Genomic DNA, 22,878 nt, shown 5'->3' with positions numbered 1-22,878 from the left:
GTTTGAGAGTCGCGGGTCTCATTTTATTGTCATGAATCTTGTGCCAGACATTATAGGACAAATTAGCATTTCTATGTGTAATGAAAGAGAGTCCTTAATTATTTGGTTTCCAGTTTCTTCACATCAGCAGTGATGCTTTTTGATAACAGTAGAGCCTGTGTTCTTTTATTCTCTGCCTCACCTCTCCCTCACTTTCTCTCTTTTCTCCCCATTTTTCCATCCATCCATCTACCTTTATCACTGAGCTTTCTATTCAGCAATGACTAGTTTGAGAAAAATCTATGGGTTTTAAAAGCAGCAAAACCCTTTCAGAAGGCACATTGGGTTTCTTTTTTCTTTTAAAAATCATCCTTCCATATGTCAAGCACTCCTGAAGCACCTTACATAGAATGATAAAGAAGTAGCTCACTTTCCCCATCAAGATACATGCTTGTAAGTGCTTGAAAATAGGTATTTAAACTGTACAACCATTATCCCACCAGGGTCATATAACTGTTGTCATTCACATCACATACAATATGAGATGGATGGGTGGGAGGGCAGGCCTGATTAAATACTGTGTTGCTTTTTTTTTTTTAACCCGCTTTAAGAAGGACTGTATTGCCTTATTTTAAATACTTTATTTTTAAAAAGGGAAAGGTGGCAGAATAACCTTGATTTGGGGGTGGGGGGTAGGTTTCATTAGATTGTTACTAGGCAGGCTGTTCCCATGGCAACAAGAGCAACCATAAAGGAGTATTAGGAGCTGTCCAGAACATCCTTGACTGAAAAATGCTGCAACACCATTGAAAACAGGCCTGGTCGACATTTGGACTATATACAACTCTATTACAACAAAAGAATGCAAACAATGCTTCGATTTTGTTCTTCCCTTTATGGTTTACCAAATTAACATTTCATTTGATCCTACCAACATTGTACTGTAGGCAGGACTGGCATTATTAACTTCATTAATAAAATATAACTGGGATGAGAAGACATGGGCTTCTCCTTTTCTCCTTCCTCCTCCTCCACTTCCTTCTTGTTAAAGGACAGTAACAAAAAAAGAAGCGATTCCCAGTTTGAAAATAAAGGAGGAATTATTTCTCAATAAAAAAATTATCCCCAAATATAAAACAGAAATATAAACTGTCTTCAACACAACTAGAAGACACCTGTAACCTCAGCCACAGTATATGAGAAAGGGATGACATATGTAGTCAAGGTCAAACAGGATGATGCCTGGAGAGGATGCTCACAGGGCAGATCTCAAAGTCACTAGACCAAAAGACTCCAAAATAGATGGCATAATTGGAGGGGCAAAGCCAATTCCTTGTCTGAAAAAATGGAAATGGGCTGAGTGCCAGCAGGAGGGAATTTTCTGAACACTACCTGGTACCACAGAGTAGCAGGAGAGGCAAAGCCAAAGAAGGAAATATAGACATGTCACATACAAGAAGCAATCTGTGGATGAGTCAGAAGGGAGGAAAGAGATTCCAAAGGTGAGTAGCTCTGCAATTGCCAACCCTTGTTAGCAGGAGAGAACAAAAGGCTCAAAAAGCTCTCTCAGACCCACAGTCCTGTCATACGTAGCTTCACTGGAAGCTACTATTAATCCAAAATGGTGCCCTAGGGACTTCCCTGGTGGCACAGTGGTTGGGAATTGCCTGCCAATGTAGGAGACATGGGTTTGAGCCCTGGTCTGGGAAGATCCCACATGCCGCGGAGCAACGAAGCCCGTGCGCCACAGCTACTGAGCCTGCGCTCTAGAGCCTGTGAGCCACAACTACTGAGCCCACATACCACAACTACTGAAGCTCGCACGCCTAGAGCCCGTGCTCCACAGCAGGAGAGGCCACCGCAATGAGAGGCCCGCGCACCACAACGAAGAGTAGCCCCCGCTCACCACAACTAGAGAGGGCCCGCGTGCAGCAACGAAGACCCAACACAGCCAAATAAATAAATAAATAAATAAAACAAAATGCTGCCCTATCCACCATATGAATTTATACCAAATAGGTGAGCCAGAAAGACACTTACCTCATCTAAAGAAAAGTAATAAATGAGAATGACCTCACACAGTGCTAACATAAACACGCTCCAAGAAAAGGAGGAAAGGAACAGGAGAAACAACAGCAGATAAAACCATTCAACAGAGAAAATGAATTTGCTGAGCATACAAAATATGTGACCAAACATACCATCAAAATTCAAAAAATTTAAGGAAGTGAAAAGTTCATCCAGATATACAGGTGATCAGAAACCACCTGGCAAAACAACCAAAGGCAATGCAATATGAGCTAACAGAGTTCAGGAAAGAAAGAGAAAAAATAAAGACATCCCAGAAAAAAGGTCACACCAGAAAGAATACAGTGGAAATAAGCGAAACTAAGAGAAGGCAAAGAAGAGATAAGGTGAAATGATTTCTTCATCTTGATTAACCAGGGGTTCAAAATATAACATTTAAATTGATAAGCATGTAATAAGGCATAAAAATATTTATAAAAGTTAAACACAGGAAGAACCAAGGAAATCAACCAAACCTGTGAAGTAGAGAAAAGGTAGAAGGAAGTGTACTAATTGGACATTGCTCATAGCAGGGAGTCAGTAGCACCTAAAAAATTAAATGTATAATACAAAATTATAGTTAAAAAGAAAACTATTAGTGGAACCAAAGAAACTATAGCAAACATGGATAATATAATTGATAGTGTACAGTTTATATTGATTACTTATTCATTATCCATCCCCCTACCTCTCCCTCCTATCAGAACCCTAATTTGTGTCATATATCCATCCTTCATACTGTCATGGACTCTAGGGCACTGTTTCTTAACTGAAGTTGATTCTGCCCCTCCAGGGGACATCTGATCCTGTCTGGAGATGTTGACTCTCACAATTTCGGGGAGGATGCTACTGGCATTTAGGGTAGAGGCCAGGATGATGTGACTGGCTCCAGGCCAAAATCCTGTATGTGATCTTTCAGACCTTATCACAGGCAATTACAAAGGCTTTGCCTGACAGGATTCATGGGGAAAAGCTGCCCTTCCCACATATAGTCTTCCAAGAGAGTTATAATCAATAACCTCTGGGCCTGCATGCTCGTATGCATATCTGCATTCCTAGCCCAGGCACCTCCATTCACAGGCCTCCTTATCAGGAGACCTTGGCTGAGACACATTTTAGATCTCCCCACTGAGACCTCCTTATGGGGCGGGCCTTGACCAAGACACTTTTCTCCACTATGACTCAGTTTTTTCACTCATAGCCTTTCCTCTAGTCCCCTTGGTTCATAAAATGGCAGGAACCTTTTATTCCAGGCTCCTCAGCAGTAAGACAATTTCCTCCACCTGTACTACCTGTCATTTGATTGACCCTTGCTCAGTGCCATTCTACGGGGAGTGGGGGTTTGGAACAGTGAGGAGTGGGCACTGTTTTCCTACTTTCCTTTTTGGCCTCTCACTTATCACAGTAAGTAAATAAAGACTTGATTGTTACTTTCATTTTGGCTCACTGTCTTAAAACCCTTCCAGCTTGGTGCAGGGATACTGCTAAACATCCTACAACACACATAACAGCCTCCCACAATGAATTAACTGGTCCAAAATACCAACACTGCTGAGGCTTTTGGGGAAATCTGACCCCATCACCAGCTCTAGGGCCAATAAGTTCATAGAATTCTCCTGGTGAATGTTATTCATCCAGAAAGTGGACAAATAACCAAATAAGTTAGCCCAATCACACTGAAGAAGATGACTTACTATTCCATGGTTGAAGGAGAATTTTCCTCAATTTCTGTTGTGCTGGACATGAACAAGGCATGAAGCCACTGGCAACCATCTTGTGAACATGACGGAAAACAACTTTGGGAAAAAGTTTATTCTATGCTAGAGGAAAGAGGGAGAGAACCTAGGCCCTTGATGACATGACTGATAGAACTGTGGCTGAAGCTCACCATCTTTGGACCTTCAGAAATGTTTAACAGTGAATTTCCTTATGATTTTAAGTTAATTTCAATTGGAGTTTTTCCTACTTGCAATGAAAAGTATTCTTTTACAAAAAGATAAACTAAATAAGCAATAAAAACAAAACATAACTAAAAGCAAAGATATATTACATACAAGTAAATACAATTAGACTATACTAATAAATGAAATAAGATACTAAAATAGAATCACAAAGCAAAACCCACTATATAGTAAGTTAAAATAAAATACCTAAATAAATCGACACTATAAAAAAATAAAAGGATGAATAAGGGTATATCAGGCAAATGCAAGCCACAATAAAACAGGTCATAATCTTAATATCTGACATTTCAAAAGCATCCAATGAGGAAAAAAAATATTGTTATAATGGCAAAGGTAAAACCCACAATGGAAATTTAACAGTTGTGAATTCATTTGCAACAGAAAACAGCCACGTACTGTACAGAAAAAAGTAAAGTAAAAACCACAGATAAGAGGAGAACTTAACAGTAATCTGTAAGTGGAGAGTTTAACTTACCTCTCTCTCAAGTCATGACTAAGCATGTGGATCAAAGGAAAAGGCTATAGAAAATCTAAATAATATCTTTAATCAGGATATAATATATATAAAGTATAAAACAATAAAGAGATTTTGTATAGTACTCCATTCTCTGAAAATAGAGACTAGATCTTCCACAAAAATTGACCCATTTAAAGAAAACTTTACATGCCAATAGTTTGGTACCCAGGATTCCATACAAAGGGACAGCTGTTTCTACTTGGACTCCTTATCACAAGGGAATCCTTCAGAAGGAGTGTAAAAATTGTTCCCATGGGCAAGAATGCTGCTATTTGTGGTAGCAGCAGGTACAGAGAAAGAGAATTAGAGAGAGGCTAGAGAGGGAACTGCTGGGCCATCACAGAAGTGATCCCAACCTGACCAAGAATAGTATGGCTGCCTATACTGTCCAGAAAATAAGGCAAGGGTAAACTGACAGAAAACTAATGAATGCTTTATGTAACGCAAACTTTGATAAGCACACAAGTAAAGATTGAGAACTTTTTACCAAAGTATGAACACAAAACAAAAAAGTAAAATCTTAGTTCAAACTGGCATGGAAATAAATAATAGTGGACGTGCAGGGTAGATCAGAGTCAGCAGAACCTGGAGAAAAATCTAGGTGACCTTGATCAAAAAACTCTTCCTTTGTCTAAAGAGTTTTAACAAGAGAGTTATTGAAGAACTATCATTTAACTTTTCTCTCATAATTGCCATCTATCACCCTCTTGCTCTAGGTATGTATATATTAAGCATACTGCCACATGTTCTCTGTTCATTTACTGTCTACCTTCTGCCTCTATTTCCTACTCAAAGGAAACATGATATAAAGTGTTCAGCATACTTTTCTCCATAACCCAAGACTGTACAACACCCCCAAAACATTTTCTAATAGTTAAGAATGGACTACAAGAACTCATTAGAACCAGAGCAGCAGAACCTGCTGGCACTGGACTTCAAGGGCAAAAAATAGGTTTGAGTTCATATGCAGGGTTTTTAAGGGGAAAAGATTGAATAATGCACTATGAAGACTAACAGGCCAGGATAACTGAACAGTACCTCAAGCTGGGCTTTCTCATCTCTTTGCTGGATGGAGGATTAGCTATGAGAAGAAATATCTTCTAGTATTTAAAACAAACAAAAAACACACTTTACAGGGATAGAATCAAGTGAGAAACAGATGCTTCAGTCAAACTTCCATTGAATGGTGATAACTATAATTTCTTTTTGTTTGTTTTGGAAAATGAATCTAAGGTTCTTGCAAATAAAACTGTCCTGTCTACACAGCAGTTATTACCAAGTTTGGCGACTACAGTGAAATCATAGTTCTTGTATATCAATGGAAAAATGTGACTTGCACTGAACTTTCTAGTTAGTTTCTATTGTGATAGCTATGGCCAATACTAAGAAATTTTATCTAATATCTAAGATGAGCATTGTTTAATATTAAAATACTTTTCCCCATTCTACTTTGAAAGTTAAAAGTAAAGGGTCAAAGAAAAGAATAAAAAATAACTTGCCATTTAAGCCATCCTCTGATTCTAGAAATAAAATATTTTAATTCAGTTCCACTTAAAAAATAAAAGTAGTTTCTTTACTCTGACAATGAGCACATTAACCACATTTTCACATACAGAAAGCTTAGGTACATTCAACTGTTTACAAGACATGTCTCCATGTAATACATTTACATTCATGTGAAATATATGAACTTACAGAATTGTATATATTTGTGACTTTTGCATCTGGTACCTTTTAAAATGAACACGTATTATGCTTATTTTCTAAAGTCAATTCATATATGATGATTTAAGGTTAGGAGAGTCTCTACTGAAGGATTTTAATAGCTGCATTCATGCGAGAATTCAATAATTTTTCTAAACATAAGCCTCAAAGTAAAGCTTTAGCAATTTAAGTTACCTAACTGGCAATGGATGCAATTCTTATCAGGATGTACTGTTTGGTTTACAGTTTAAGTCATTTCAAGTGGTTTATACAATAATTATTTGTGCATCAGGGGAAAGTGAGCACCAAGGATAATAAATATTTTTTCACATTATAGATGAAATCACAATGCAATAATCTCAATTTCCCTTCAAAATCTAATCATTTGAAATGAGCATGTATTTCAAATGCTCAATCTTTAAGTTATCTTTGTGAGATCAACTGATATTCTAGAGATAAGAATGGAAATGGTAAAAATAGGTGCTATACATAATATCTACTAACAATGGAATTCAGATACTCTTCTTACATTGATTACCTCCATTCTTGAACTCAGTTTTTTAGATCTAAAAAGAACTCTGAAGATAACTAACATTTATAAACTTGTCAACTATATCTTAAAAAGAAACTCTAAAGATGTCTTTCTTGCCAATATACAAAGAAAAATTGTCCTGATGAACAAAAGCACCTTATGGTAAGGAAATATATAAAGAAAATATTTTCTACAAATGTATGTGCATAAAGGTATAGTTATCCCAGCTGCCTATGTAATATTTTAAATAATACACAATAAAAATTCAAAGCATAGATTGAAAAAATAACCCATATGCCAATACTCCAGTTATTAAATATTGCAGCATATATGTAATCATAACAATTGGGGAAAAAAAGGTTTCTAATCTATATGGTCAATGAAATCTCTTTGGAAATATGCTTTTTAAAAGTCCCCAGTATGGTCATCAAATTTCAAGCTATAGGTTTTTGCAGCCCAGATGTGATCCTGTGAAAGTGAAAATGTGTACAGAGGCCACCTCACAGGTTCTTCAGCAAACAGCATTACTGTGTGACATTGGCACAGGCTGTCTGGGTTTTCCCATTCCTCTTCTTTACCACAGGCACACAGTAAACATCACATTCAGAACAACAGATCTTTATCACCATAAGTTTTGCTACTCATAAAATGCTAATAAACATTGTTTTAAACATTTCCAGATCATGACAAAGGCCTTAACTGAATATATACAAAGAATTCTCTAGATGTCATATATCTTTAAATTAATACAGAGATGTATAAGGAGACACAAATTACTTGCTTTGATACTTTTCAGTCAAGGTTTATTATGTGTCTCTTTCTACTGAACACGTGATTTTTTATAAGTATAATGAGTTCCAGCTTCTGCTAAGAAGATTTCATTTTTTTTTCGCAGTGTTTTTTTTGTGCTCATGCATTTCTGTTTTGCTACTCACACCCTTTTTCCGAGATGAGGTATTGGGAACAACCATACTAGAAGGTCCGCTGGGAGCTATACATAAAAAGAAAAACTACTGTTTAGATTTTCACAAGCAATCCAAGTTCAGATAATACAAAATAATCAACAGAAGTTCAAATAACATAAAACAAACTTCTCTTTTTCCCTGCATTCTTCCTGGGAAACTCATTTATTCCATCATCTTTAATTAACATCTAATGTCCTAACGACCTTCAAATTTATACTTCTGGTCCAGACCTTTTTCCCTTACCTCAAGATCTGTATACCCTGTACATCCTACTACAAACCTCTATATAGATATTTGATAGGAAATATAAACTTACCATGTTTAAAATGGAACTCATCATTTTCCCTATAAACGTCTATTTTCTTCAGTATCTCCTATCTTACCACTATCTAAAAAGCTGAACGATTAAAGAACTAGAAACATTCTTGACTTGGGAATCATCCTTTCATATCCAAACCAACATCAAGCCCCAATGAGTTATCAAAAAGTTATTCTAAGCCAGGTTACACTTTTGTATGGATGGGTAAGTTCCTGCCAGACCAATCCTCCTCCTGCAGGTAACAAGTATAAGTGCAGGATAAAATATGAAAAAAACAACTACCTGAAGACACTGAAGAATGAACAAAAGCAGGCATATACTAGAAAAGAATCAATATTTGGAAGAAGGGAACAACATGGAGTTAGTCCCCCGTGCCCTTTTTAAAAAAGCTTTAGGCTTAAGGACAGGATCCAGTCTGCCCCATGTGGAATGGCTAAAACTACAACATAAAACTCAGTCCTACTAGCATGAAGAACCAGAAGAAAAGTATTGGGGCAAAAATAGCTGCTTGGAAGTCCAGTGGGGAATCCCAAATCTTTGTGTAAACCCGGATCAAGTGTGTGACTTGAGCAGAGTAAGCTCCTAAGAAGTCCGGCTCAGGCTAAAAGAAGTGAAGTGAAATTTGAGCTGTCAGTCACTTCAGAAGACATAGGTTTGCAATCTGAGTTCAGCCAAGGTTAACTCTTTGCTTTAAAAACAATCCAATACTCTTTGGAGGAACATAAGAGAAACAACAGAGTCCAGTGTTTGTCTAGGATACAATCCAAAATTACTTAGTATATGAAAAACAGGAAATAAACCTTCCTTCTTGGGAATGAGAAAATTTATGAGATCAGCCAGATTAATAGACAAGAATTTTAAAGCAACTATTTTAACTATGCTCAAGAACAAAGGAAAATATGCTTATAATGAATAAAAATATAGGAAATCTCTGAAGGAAAAAAAACTACAAAGAAGAATCAAAACAAATGTCTAAAACTAAAGAATAAATATATGAAATAAAATTTCACTGGATGGGTTTAACAGCAGAATAGAGATGACAGGTAAAAGTGACTATCAACCAGGATTTTATTACCAAAAAAAAAAGTCCTAAGCATGCCGCAGTCAGACTTCTGAGAATCAAAGATAAAGGGAAAACACTGAAAGCAGGCAGAGAAAAATAATCCATTAACCCATTGCATACATAGGAACAACCAATTCAAATTAACAAAGACTTCTCATCAGAAACAAGAGGAATGACAAGATAGTGGAACAACATCCTTAAAATGCTGAAAGAAAAAACTTTCTTCCCAAATTCTCTGTCCAGCAAAACTACCTTTCAAGAATGAAGGTAAAATAAAGATTTTTTTTTTTTTTTTTTTTTGCGGTATGCGGGCCTCTCACTGTTGTGGCCTCTCGCATAGTGGAGCACAGGCTCCGGACGCGCAGGCTCAGTGGCCATGGCTCACGGGCCCAGCCACTCCACGGCATGTGGGATCTTCCCGGACCAGGGCACGAACCCGTGTCCCATGCATCGGCAGGTGGACTCTCAACCACTGCGCCACCAGGGAAGCCCAAAATAAAGATTTTTTTTTCAGATATAGTAACAGATCTGAAGTATAAGAAATGGTAAATAAATTCAAGTTGAAGGGAAATGAAACCAGATGGAAACAAACACTTAAAAGAAGAAATAAAGAACATTAAAAATAGCAAATATGTGGATAATTAACGACTTCTTTCTCTTTTTAATTTCTTTAAAATACATATGACTCTTTAAAGCAAATATCATAACATTGTACTGTAGCCTTTATAATACATGTGGAAGTAACACATATGGGACACTATGTGTAAAAGATGGAAAGAAGGGAAGGTAAACACACCTATACAGTTGGAAGGTTTCTACATTTTATGTTAAGTGGCACAAAATTGACTCGAAGTAGACCATGAAAAGCCAGAAATATGTATTTACTGCTACCAATAAAAGAATAATGCAAAAAGGTATAGCTAAAAAGCCAATAGATAAGTTAAAATGAAATTCTAAAAAATACTGAATTAATTAAAAAAACAAGAAGGAAAGAATAAAGGAATAATAATCAGAAGGAATAAACAGAAAATATAATAAAAGAGTAGACCTAACTCAACCATATCAATAATTACATTAAATGTTAATGGACTATAAACACTAACTATAAGGCACATATTGTTAGAATGGCCTTTTAAAAAAGCCAAATATATACTGTCTAAAAAAGATCCCCTTAAATATGAAGACAGTTTGGTTAAAAAAAAATATACACATGCATGAAGACCTAAATAGTCATTTCTTCAAAGAAGACATACAGATGATCAATAGGCAAATGAAAAGATGCTCATCATTGCTCATTATTAGAGAAATGCAAATCAAAACTACAATGAAGTACCACCTCACACTGGTCAGAATGGCCATCATTAAAAAGTCTACAAATTACAAGTGCTAGCGAGGGTGTGGAGAAAAGGGAACCCTCCTATACTGATGTTGGGAATGTAAACTGGCTCAGCCACTATGGAAAACAGTTTGGAGGTTCCTCAAAAAACTAAAAATAGAGTTAGCATATGATCCAGCAATCCCATTCCTGGGCATATATCCAGAAAAAACTATAATTCAAAAAGATACACGCACACCTATGTTCACAGCAGCACTAATTACAATAGCCAAGACATGGAAACAACCTAAATGTCCATCGACAGATGAATGGATAAAGAAGATATGGTATATATATACAATGGAATACTACTCAGCCACAAAAAGAATGAAATAATGCCATTTGCAGCAACATGGATGGACCTAGATGGACTTCATGGACCTAGATGGACTTCACTCATCACACTAAGTGAAGTAAGTCAGAAAGACAAATACCATATGATATCACTTATATGTGGAATCTAAAATATGACATAAATGAACTTATCTACGAAACAGAAACAGACTCACAGATATAGAGAACAGACCTGCGATTGCCAAGGGGGAGGGTGGGTGGGGATGGGATGGATTGGGGGTTTGGGATTAGCAGATGTAAACTATTATATATAGAATGGATAAACAACAAGGTCCTACTTTAAATTAAAGCACAGGGAAGTATATTCAATATCCTGTAATAAACCAGAATGGAAAAGAATATGAAAAAGTATATATATATATAAAACTGAAACACTTTGCTGTACATCAGATATTAACACAACATTGTAAATCAACTATACTTCAATAAAATAAATTAAATATACATATATATATATATATATATATATACCATGCATACAGTAGTCATAAGAAAGCTGAAGTAGCTAAATTCACATTAGATAAAATAAACTTTAAGACAAAGCATTACTAGAAATCAAAGAGGGAAATTTCATGATGATATTGGGGCAATACATTAGGAAGTCATAACAATCAAATGTGTATGCACCTAATAACAGGGTTTCAAAATTCACAAAGTAAAAACTGACCAAATTAAAGAGGGAAGCAGACAATTCCACAATTGTGAGTAGAAACTGCTCTCTAAGCAACTGCTAGAACAATCAGAACCTCCCCTCCCTTGTACGTGTTGCCATCCCCCAAAATGGTAAATACGCAGAAGATCTGAGTAACATTATCAACAATCTTGACCTAATGGATACTTACAGAACGCTACATCAATAAACTATGGAATAATTCTTTTTTAGTGCACTTGGTACATTTATTATGCATCTAAAACATAGAGAACAATGCACCATGATTCAAAGAGTATTCAGGTCTTAGGTCTACTGACTACTAGCTACATGAACAGGGACAAGTCATAACCTCTCTGCAACTTTCTTCATCTGTAATGGGCAACAACACAATCAAATATGCCAAGTAAAAACAGAAAAAAGCTGATAAAACATAGTTGAATTTGGTAGTTACAGCACCAGACTGAGAATGGAGAGATTAAAATACTCTAGGGAAAGAGAAAAAAAAAAATCTTTCAAACAAAATGACTAAAGTGATGCCTCGGCTCAAGAGAAAAGCAAAAGAAGACAAGACAGTCCATAAATCAGTTTGGAAAAGTATGAGTATGAAGTATATTTTATTAACATATGTGAGGGAAAGGGGGGATAATTAATGGAGAAAAAAAACCCCAAATATGTAAATAGGCTACAATAACAGAGTTCCTAGAGTCTAAGGATCCTACTTAAAAACAGATCTTTACATCTACAAAGCAAGCTATTATTACTCCTCTAATTGCTATATATATATATATATGTGTGTGTATATATATATATATATACACACACATATATATATATATATTTGTGATATGCGGGCCTCTCACTGCTGTGGCCTCTCGTGTTGCAGAGCACAAGCTCCAGACGCACAGGCTCAGCGGCAACTGCTCACAGGCCCAGCCGCTCCGCGGCATGTGGGATCTTCCCAGACCGAGGTACGAACCCGGGTCCCCTGCATCGGCAGGTGGACTCTCAACCACTGCGCCACCAGGGAAGCCCCTCTAGTTGCTATATGTATATATATATATATATTTTTTTAAATTGCTATATTGAATCCACAAATTCACACACACTCCTAACCTGGTTTGCTGCTTGCTTTAGTACTCTTTATGGTAGCTGCTGGCATTGGGAGGATCTTTGCAGGTGTATATGTATTTAAAGATACTTTTCTTCTTATTATTGGACTGGAACATGAAGCTGAAGAGGCTGGAAAAAACAAACAAACAAACCCAACATGGTAATTCAATAATTTTCTGACAATTCTATCAAATCTAAACTAACCAGATTACAAATAATTAAATCAGATTGTCTTCCTATATCACCCAGATGAGATTTATCTTCAAGCAAAAGAAATTTAAATATTTTTTTTTCTTTCTAATTAAGGTGGGGAGATTGAGAGGTGTGAAAAGGACAAGTAGGTACAATTCTTAAGTATGAAGTCCTCTGGGAAAGGATAGGCTGGAGTGGGGCAGCTACTGGCATGACCTTTTGGGTTCCTAAACAAAGGGAGTTAAGGAGATAACAAAAGACCGATTTGCCTACTACTGCAATTTTGGAAGAGGACCTGATAGCAATCAACACAGTGTCTCTGAAAAATCAATATGTGGGCCAATTATGGCAAATGTGCCTTTGGTGGTTGATACCCACACTGAATGAATACAAATTTCACTGGCAGAAGATCAAAGTAGCCATTAATAAAATAATACACAAGTGATTAAAAAGTGCCTAAAACATCCTATAAAGCACCACATCATTACTTAGCTCTTTTCTGCTTGCATTTTTTATCCTATTATAACTTCCACCTCTAACTTATCCAATTAGTATTCTCACACCTTTTCCACCAACCTGATATTGTCAGTGCCTCATTGTAAGCTATCTACTAGCTACCGCAAAATTAATTTTGTCCTAGGTGAGAAAAAAATCTGTGAATGGCAGATATTAACAATGTCTTCTCCTTTGTTATGAATGCCACAAATTCAGTATAGTTCTATATTATGATGTTACTTCCTTGACAATCCAGGGAATTAAGTATAAATTACATAAATATATTGTGACTACTAAATATTTATTCTGCAGTTACACTATACAATACAGGATTCAGATACTTCCATCATAATTGGAACCCTATTTTCTTTAATCAAAGAGAATGGAAAAACCATACACTTTAGGAGACCTGGGTTTTAGTCTTGCTTGAGCACTAACTGGTTAATTTCCTCAATGGTGTCTCTAAGTTTTTCTCTTAAAACAGTAAGCTTTTCTCAAATGAAATCTTAAATAAAACAGATCAAAGCAGAGACTCTGATTGAAGCAACCACAGAAGACACAGGCCTAATCACTCAGCATCCTTCTCTTCCTCATGGAACTTCCTAAAGCTCTTGGGAATATAGTTTGAAGACCAATGAATTAGATTAACTCTAAGGTTTATCCAACTCTATGAACTGCATTAACTATATTTACTTTCTCATCTAGTTCCCTTAGTAAGTAATGGAATGAAATTTTAAGAGAACTAGAGGGGTTGGGGTACAACTTGTGTCTATAATATAGAGAAGAGTTAATGAGAACTAGAAAAGGAATTTAATATTTCATTTCATTAATATACCTCAATAATACACTCTGAGGAACTGAATTCACTAACCACAGAAATGAAGCCATCATAAGGTAGCAATGCCACAGCATAAACATTCAAAGATTATCTTTTTGTAAATATTCCACCAAAGTTCTCTTTCCAAAACAGATGTCATTACTGCTACTTTACCTTTAAGTCATTTACTGAAGATCTTCTAAATTCAAAGCAGCATTAATGCCTACCTTAAATTCTTATTTACTATTTACAGTCTTTCTTTAATCTCTATTTTAAGATTATAAATCCCTGATCCAGGGAAGCATTGAAATGTCAAGTATAAAGAAGGGTAAAAGAGAAAATGAGAATTTATTTATTCAGGTTCTCTACTGCGTTCTGAGGAGCAGCATTGTCCATTCTATCAGCTAACAGAGAATATAAAAGGAAGAACATCCTTCAGTTTCCTGACTTTGACTTTATAGCTTGCAGGTTATTTCATTTGGAGTATTATCAATTCCCAGAATCAGACACATTCATATGTACATTTAAAACTGAAACCTACTTCCCCAAACCATTCCTAAAGTGAAATATTTTAGAACATTCACACCAAGATACCTCTCCATTACCCTTAATGGTTAAAAGCTGACCTCTACCACCAGATGTGAAAGAGAAAGGCAAAAATGCAGGGGGCGCTGTTTGGACAGAATACACTGAATAGAATTCTGTAGAATAATATATTGTGGTTCCCCAGGAAAGGGAGGAGAGTAACAGCAACACACAAAAGTGGCTTTCATCCCAAGACGTCCAATTTCATTCTTGGGAAAAACATATTTACAACATTCTCCTTACAAAAAGGAGTTGGTATACATAGAAAGTTCGTACCTTTCCTAAGATATGACTAGGACTAGCAAGACTTTTAACTCTAAGCAGAGCATTCTCTTTCAGAATGAATGCTTCCTAAACTGGAAATTCCAATGTGTCAAATGATCCTACAGAGCTGAAAATGACAACAGCCAGCTGACTTCTCACATCTAAAAAGGTAGCCCTGAACATTTCCCAAACTGAAGTCCCTCAGGATAGTTCTACATGATGTTTAAATGCATTACCAAACAAAGTGTTTTCTCAGCAAGGAAGTTCTGGAAAATGTGGGTATATAGTTTTCTTTATAGAAAGAAGAACCTTAGCTGTTTATATGCTGATGAAACTACACCTCTTGAAAGGGAGGTGGGATATAATAAAGTTTCCAAAACTTACTTAGCCACAAACATCTTTTTTTTTTTTTTTTTTTTTACACAGAGGAATTAACCTCTTCAGAATATTTTCTGCAGAACACAATTTAAAAAACTGTTGTCCTAATTTGCTCTCTTTAGTTAAGGGCTCTTTCTGAGTCTATATGACTGCTTATCAAAAGTGGTGAAGGGATGGGCATGTGGCATGTGTAGGTTAATATAGACTGATGTTTTGTCATTTTTAAAAAGCTTATTATAAAATGACATACAATAGGAATGTGGAAATAAGACCATGACTCTATATTACATGTTGCTGATTTTATTGCTGGTTCTTAGATTTTTTTCCCCCCTTTCTGTAAAAAAAAATGCGAAGAGTCAAGACAACAGCCTGGTACATTGCATATTATACCAAAGAATTCTAAATAATGTTCTTCTCTTTCTCTCCTAAAATTCTATTTAGTATCACTATTGAATTTATGTTTTTATAATTATTTTTATATTCAGATAATCTCTATTGCCTAAAAATCAAATAATAATAATAATTTTCCTACAAATTTCAGGGGTCTTCTGTGGAACTTCACTTGATGGAGAAGCAATGGAAGCAAGAAATTCATCCACCTGCTTTAAAGACAGGGCATTGTGAAGAGTTTCTAGAGGACAAATAGATGGCACCATCGAATACAATTCAAAGCCTGAGGGGAAAAAAACAAAAACAAAAACAAGAGTTGGATATCTTAAAAATCATTAATTAAAAAGGAAGAAGACCATTGCTTAGAACTAGACAGTTTAGGTCTTTTCAATCTATCACATGCAAACACACGAGATCTCTGAAGTCATGACACCAGATGCTATGCAGTATGGGGTTGGATCAGGATGTGACAAAGATTTCATTTTAAATGTAACCACATAGTACAGCATGCACACAATTTCATTCTCTATTTTGGTAAAATCTAAGAATAACACTTAAAGAAAAAAACCTGGGGGAATAATAAACAGAAAAATACAGGTTTTTTAGTTTTTACTTTTTAGAATCAGATCTATTTGATAGGTGAAGAAGCTGATGCCATAATGTGTCCCTGATGCCAGAATGCTAAAGGTAACTTCTTGTTGAAAAACAATTAAGCGATTACTTGTGAAGAGTGACTTTAAATACTTTTCTAGTCATAACAAGGCCAATAATACTCTCTAGTGTGACCCCAAAATAACATCCATTCATTTACGCTGAAATTAAAATTCCAAAACATATTTCACCTACCTTTATTGAATTAACACAATAATTCTATTGTTGGAAATTGCTAGCTGAGTGAAGTCAGGCCAAGTAAAAAGCAATACAAAATACAAATATGTTTGCATTCAACAATGGCACAGGAATACAAAAATTTCATGAAACAAACCATGCAGATATGTATTAATACCATCAGTGAAACAAAAGCACTTAAATATACAGTTTTTTTTAAACAAATAGGACATAGGTTATTCACTTTTTATAAATATTGCCTACTTTATTCAACTGAATGGCTTTTAAAATTGCTTTTATATACAACTAAAATAACAAGTCTTTCTGCATGTACTTTTTCAAAAATTTAAACTAGTTTTCCTCCAAAAGAAATACTTTTAATGTTTAGTTTCTACATAAAGTCTAATATTCTTAAGTTAAAAGTAAAAATTAATTAAACTCAAATAGACTGGAAAACTCTCTGCTTCAATAGGCATGTGCTCATTTTAACACTGACTGATATTTATTTAATTTTGGGAGAAAATACTGACCCAAGAACTGTCTAATTCTTAGCTGCAATAAGGAAACTCTGGTTAAAAGAGAATCTATCTTTCAATGAAAACAACAAATCCTTTGATTAACAAAACTGGTATGTTTGATTTTCAGGTGCAAACCAAAGCATGACAGGACATTACATATACTTAAAACAAAACAAAACTATAATACCATAGCAGCAGCTAAAGCACCTAAGTTAAGCACTAAAGAAATTAGGCTTCCACAAGTACTACATTTCTTTAAAAGTACAAGATTCATGCAAATAAGCGCAAACCCTTTCCTTGCATTATGCTAAACTTAATACTGTGGCTTTTTCATCCTTTCCTCAGAATGTTCATAAGTCTTTTGTAACAACTATTTTCTTGCACTTGCCTGTTAGATTTTATAACAGGCAAATGACAATATAATCAAGCCCCTTTGGACTACATCTTTTTCCATCTATCCTTAGTAAACTTTTTCTTTAATGCACAGTGAAAGGGTTAGCGCAGCAGTTTAAAAAGCCACCCTGCTGTCACGTTTAGAAGCTATAAAAACATACCACTGGAGCCTAGAAATTCCACAGAGGAAACGGACCAGCACCTATAGAGGTGTAGGTGTTCTGCACAGAGGCCCAGAAAATAAGGTAAAGCACTGTCAGAAGATACTTGTTTCACCATGTTCTTTGAACTAAAGATGAAGGGGAGGGGTAAGTCCATAATATATGTTAAGATGGAAAAAACATGAAAGTTAAGGAAAAGAAAAAGAGTCAAATGACAACTCAGAGGACAGATAAGACAACACAGCATAAAAAAGAAAATTTGAAACCCAAAAGAAATATTTATAGAATTGAAAGGGATGCATTTTATATGCATCAAGTCACACAAAGTGTGGAAAATCCACATTTTTTAAAAAGTCTAAACCAAAAGAATATAAAATTACTCTATTTTCTGTTAAACTTAACAAAAGCTTTTTTATTTTTAAGCTTCAGTAAACAAAGATTTCTCCTATATAAAACTTGCAATACTGGCTATAAACACATAAGCATTTTGTATAAAAACTATAGTCAGTCTTAAATCTTCAATGTCTCTTCTTTAGAATTTTGTGACTTCAGTTTTCCTCGTGACTTCGGTTTTTCTTGTGACTTTGGTTTTTCTTCTAAGAAGTTCTTATGCATGTGGGTTCTTTAGAAGCTGCAGCTGTATCAAATAAGGATCTTTTTCTTCAAAAAGTAGCATTTAAACAGCTACAATGGAGGGAAAGCACATTTAGCTTTAAGGCTAAATTTTCACTTGTTGAGGATTAGATCTTCTTACTCCACCTTCAAGAAGTATTAGTGCACTGTTAACTTAGGTGTGCTGTTAAAGGATCCAGAAGGAGAAGAATGACTATAAACTTGTGTTCAATCCCTGAGCTTCATAATAGCTTCTGAAAGACCTGACTTGAGTTTTTGAAAGACTTACTTACAATTAAAAAGAAAAAGAAAAAAAAAATTGCATGGATAAAAACAACTTCATTCCGAATAAAAGCAAAAACATGTACGTTTTCTTTTAAATTCTTTGATTCTGAGTTATTTAAAAATGATTAGTAAATATTCCCTCTTGTCCCACATGAAAAAAGCTCTATGTAAGAAAGCGGTAATAGTGCAAAATTCAGCTTATAAATAATGGCCACAAAACCTTCCTGTTCAGCCTCAAAAACTGAATTTAATTGAACTGGTTGTCTAGATTTTTTAGCCTAGTCTTCTTCCTATCAGGAGCCCTCCAAATCCTAACAAAAAGCAATGATACCCCCCCAAAATTGGTTGCTCGACAGCAGCAAACCATATTGCCACATGAGGACAAAGTGAACGCTGAATGAAGTTTTCAGAGTGCTCCAGACCAAGTTTGGTTTTGCTTTAGACAGCCAGGGATAAATAATGTTACACAGTGAAACCTGCATCCCCTGGTTCCCAAGAAGTTTTCAAAGACACATCTCATTTGGCTATTTGACAAGCGTGGTTCTGTATTTTTGTTAAATAGCTCAATGAAACAACCATGTAATCATGGTTGGGAGAATTGGAAGATTGGGATTGACCTATATACACTAATATGTATAAGATAGATAACTAATAAGAACCTGCTGTATAAAAAAATAAAATTCAAAAATTCAAAAAAAAAGAAAATAAATTAGAAAGAAAAACACATTAAAATTATTAAGAATTAAAAAGAAAATAAATAATACTAATTGTATTTTTAAAATTACGTAGATTGATCACTTGAGAAATCAGAAGGAATTTTTAGGTGCTAATTAAGTATTAAAACTCATCATCATTGTGGTCATTTAACAGTTTGATGAGTAGTGCTAAATTATTGTCTAAATTACAGATGAAACAGGGAGCTAGACAGTATCAATATTTTGGGTGAATAATAAGTTAGAATTGTATGCCAATTGAAATTAAGGACTGAGAAATGAATGATACTGTATACCCCACATATTTTGAAACAGAAGAAAAATAAAAAAGGATGAAGCAGGGGATTATCTTTTAAAATAAAAGCAAAACGTACCATTGGTTGGGTGTCGAGCAAATGAGATAGAAAACCTTTTAACAGCAGAACCACGTGTGGCGTCTGAGAAAGAGAAAAACAGGTACCTGAAATTCGTAACAGCTACCAAAAGAAGGACACTTAAAAAAAGAGGAGGAAAAACAAATATATAAGGAGGTTAGAATTAGGTGACATGCAGAAGGGATGGTGAGAGAGGGAAATAAGCCAAAAACTGGTTAAAAGAAGTAAATGGCTTGATGATAGAGGCAAAGTGTTTAACGAAATATACAAAAGAAAGAAAAGCAGGATGAGCTGGCAATTCTGGGAAAGCCATGTTTTACTGAGCAAAATAAATTTGTGGATACATGAGAAAAAGTTTCAAATAAAGCTAATTCAGAAAGGGCTAATAAACACTCCTATTAACAAAAGGGGCAAGCTTCTGTGAGCCTCAAGAGATGTTCTGAATACTATAATTTAAGGTGTATTAACAGTAATGAGAGGATTTCCTTCTACTAGGGGTCCTAAAATATTCTCATCTTATGTTTATTCTAATAAAAATATTGCCAATATGATATTTTCTTCTACTTATAAACATTCCATTCACTTTATTTATTTAGATCAATACTAGTAAATAAAATAAGGTTTAATAATGAACAAACGTTTAACAGATCAAAGAAAGATTTACTCTTTATAATATGGCTTATCAACTATTTAAAAGAAGAATACACATGATATAGTTCTAAATTTCATATTTCAGTGAAATACTCACTGAACAAGTACTGTAAGTCTAACTACAATTAACTGTTTGATGAAACATGGACCCAAGTAGTGAATAACAGAGCACTGATAGTCACTTAGGCAAAGGGTGCTAGGATTCCACTTGCATCAGTCAGTGGCCTTAGGCTTGCCTTTGAGAAATATCGTATGCTCATGGGTGTGTGCATGGGTGTAGGTATGAATCTGTGTGTGCATGTGTGCACATACCATCTATGCAGCCAGAAGAGGTCAGCTTTTTACGATGAGTACGAGCATAATCCTGTAGGTTAGGTGCGCTTGAAGAACCCCCGAGCACTGAGGTGCTAAACAGGCCCGCACAGTGAGACCCTGATGGGAGTTAGAGAAAATACATACAACAACGGGTGTTCTTCTATTCACATTGGGAATTCATGCAGCATGCAATAACATGGCTCTTACCACACATACTTGGCAGTGCCCTGAACAGGCTCACAATTCACTTTTAATGTCAACTTAATACAATCACCACCACCATTTATCATATGTACAAATGGAGGCATTTTACACTGGAGAAAATGTTCTTTGAGGAAAATAATATGCCCACACAATAATTAGACATATACATATTAAAAAAAACTATCATAAAAATTAATTTAGGATGATAAGGAATTCTGTCAATCAATTTGCGTGAGCAGGCCATATAAAAAAACTTCTCCTAGCATAAATTAAATCATACTAAATCAATATTTTTGAATGTATATCTGTAAATGAAGAAGCTTTCCTGATGCCCTTGAATTTGAGTTATCAATATCTATTATGAAATTTGTGAGAAGACCAGGTGAAACAATTCCTTTTAAGTGGTCATTCAGGCCTAAATCACTCTAAATTCCTAATACTTAAATGATTTAAGATCTTAATTAATAAGACCCCAATCTAATGCTTAACTTGTAGTAAAAGTCTTTATACCCAAGTAAAACTTTTACCACTGGGTAAGGATTAAGTAAATTTTTATCAGATACATTATGATATATAAAGAAAGGAGTAATATATATATATATATATATATATAATATGTATATATATATATACACACACACACATATATATACACACACACACACGTGTGTGTGTATGTGTATCTGGCAAGACACTGTGGGAATATCAAAAGGTATCAATTAACATATATGTAATTAAAGAGAGATTTTTCAAGTATGTAGTCATCAATGGATAGTTCATAAACTTAGTATAGAGATCATAGTACATACATAGTCGAAACATAATGAAATTTATTTATGCTGTTATTAAACTGATTTAGACAACTATTTACAGAAAATAATATGTCATTATCTCATGTAGTTTATCTATAATGACCTTAAAACTAAAATAAGTTTAGAAAGGTCTTTTTCAATGTTGCTTTGCTTGAGTGTTAGCAAAGAAACAATTATGTTCTATAGGTCAATGAAGAATTAACATTGTCACTGTACATTAGTTTTGCTTTGGCTTTCCTTAAGAGATGACCAAAACCAAAAGGATAATTAATATACCCAGACAGGGTTTGAAACACTCCCCACTTAAAAATTTTTTTAATCAGAATAGTAGATTCTTTTTGTATGCAATAACATATTTTCATCTTTATCAGCTGGGAAAAATGATGTTTCCTTCCTAAATTAAAACATGTTGGGATTTTAACTTATAGAATACAAGATTAAAAATGAGCACTGGCAATTAGACTAAGTAGTTTACATTATGGGCATTCAAAAGGGTTATGAAACAAAATTAATGCTATTTCGTATTTATTTCATCAAAACTTTATATTTTGAGCTTTATGACAACATTTCTGAATTAGTGTATGTTAAATAAAAACTAAAGCATAGCATTTGGTCATGCTTTCACCTCTGAAGAGTTTTACATGTGTGCAAAATAGTGAGTTTAAGGTTTGGAATACAACTTCCTTTAGACCACATACCTACAGTAGGGTTCTGCTTCTGTTCTACAAGAGTTCGTGGTGTTCGCAAGTAATTAGCATTTTCAGATACAACCTGCACAAGGAAAGCAAAATAAATGAACTAAAACAGTAAAATAAATTTAAAAGTCCATACTTCATTTGAAGCCTGTTCCAGACAGACAAAGGTTAATAAGCTGTATGATAAATATTAGTAGAAATACACAAATTATGAAAGATCATGCAAGATCCCCTTCTGAAGGGAGTCCATTTCATATGAGGTCCTTGCAATGAAGTGGTGCGAAGCAGGCATTCAGAATTAAATATCATGTATGAAACAAGACAGATGAAAAGAAACAATTAATAGACAATTAATAATTTCACTCTCTCTTAAAAGAAGCCAAATGCCCACTCTTAAACGGCTCCTGTATTTGAAGGGGGAAAAAACAATCACAAACAAAAGAAAGGACAGACAGACTGTTGAGATCACCATACAATTACTGATCCATGCACAGGCTTTATCAGAGTAACCTTTAAATATTCACAGCCTTAATGGATACCATAATCCCTTTTCCTATAATCAATGCATTATATTTCCAAAAGGAAATTGCTGAAA

At 34.9% G+C, this 22,878-nt stretch overlaps 1 protein-coding gene across 4 annotated transcripts in view; it reads right to left on the bottom strand.

The window, feature by feature from the left end:
• Positions 1 to 6,040: 6,040 nt before the first annotated feature.
• PPIP5K2 (diphosphoinositol pentakisphosphate kinase 2) overlaps positions 6,041 to 22,878 on the bottom strand; it is a 75,809-nt gene continuing 58,971 nt past the window's right edge. For 2 of the 4 annotated variants that reach the window (XM_030759699.2, XM_089908410.1), the window contains 6 exons: positions 22,287 to 22,359; positions 20,570 to 20,689; positions 19,607 to 19,669; positions 15,865 to 16,005; positions 12,605 to 12,730; positions 6,041 to 7,754 (listed from right to left, as the gene is read on the bottom strand). In XM_030759699.2, coding sequence (XP_030615559.1) covers positions 7,642 to 7,754; positions 12,605 to 12,730; positions 15,865 to 16,005; positions 19,607 to 19,669; positions 20,570 to 20,689; positions 22,287 to 22,359 — 636 coding nt within the window. In that variant the 3' untranslated portion in view covers positions 6,041 to 7,641. The remainder of the gene's footprint in view (positions 7,755 to 12,604; positions 12,731 to 15,864; positions 16,006 to 19,606; positions 19,670 to 20,569; positions 20,690 to 22,286; positions 22,360 to 22,878) is intronic. The other 2 variants (XM_030759700.2, XM_030759705.2) reach the window with 2 other exon arrangements.

This window comes from Delphinapterus leucas, chromosome 3 (genome assembly GCF_059928025.1).
Source record: "Delphinapterus leucas isolate spDelLeu-1000000601 "Yukka" chromosome 3, BTC_Dleu_Yukka2, whole genome shotgun sequence".
NCBI classification, from domain to species: domain Eukaryota; kingdom Metazoa; phylum Chordata; class Mammalia; order Artiodactyla; family Monodontidae; genus Delphinapterus; species Delphinapterus leucas.
Note: the sequence above shows the minus strand (reverse complement) of the source record. Positions and strands in the feature narration are given on the sequence as shown.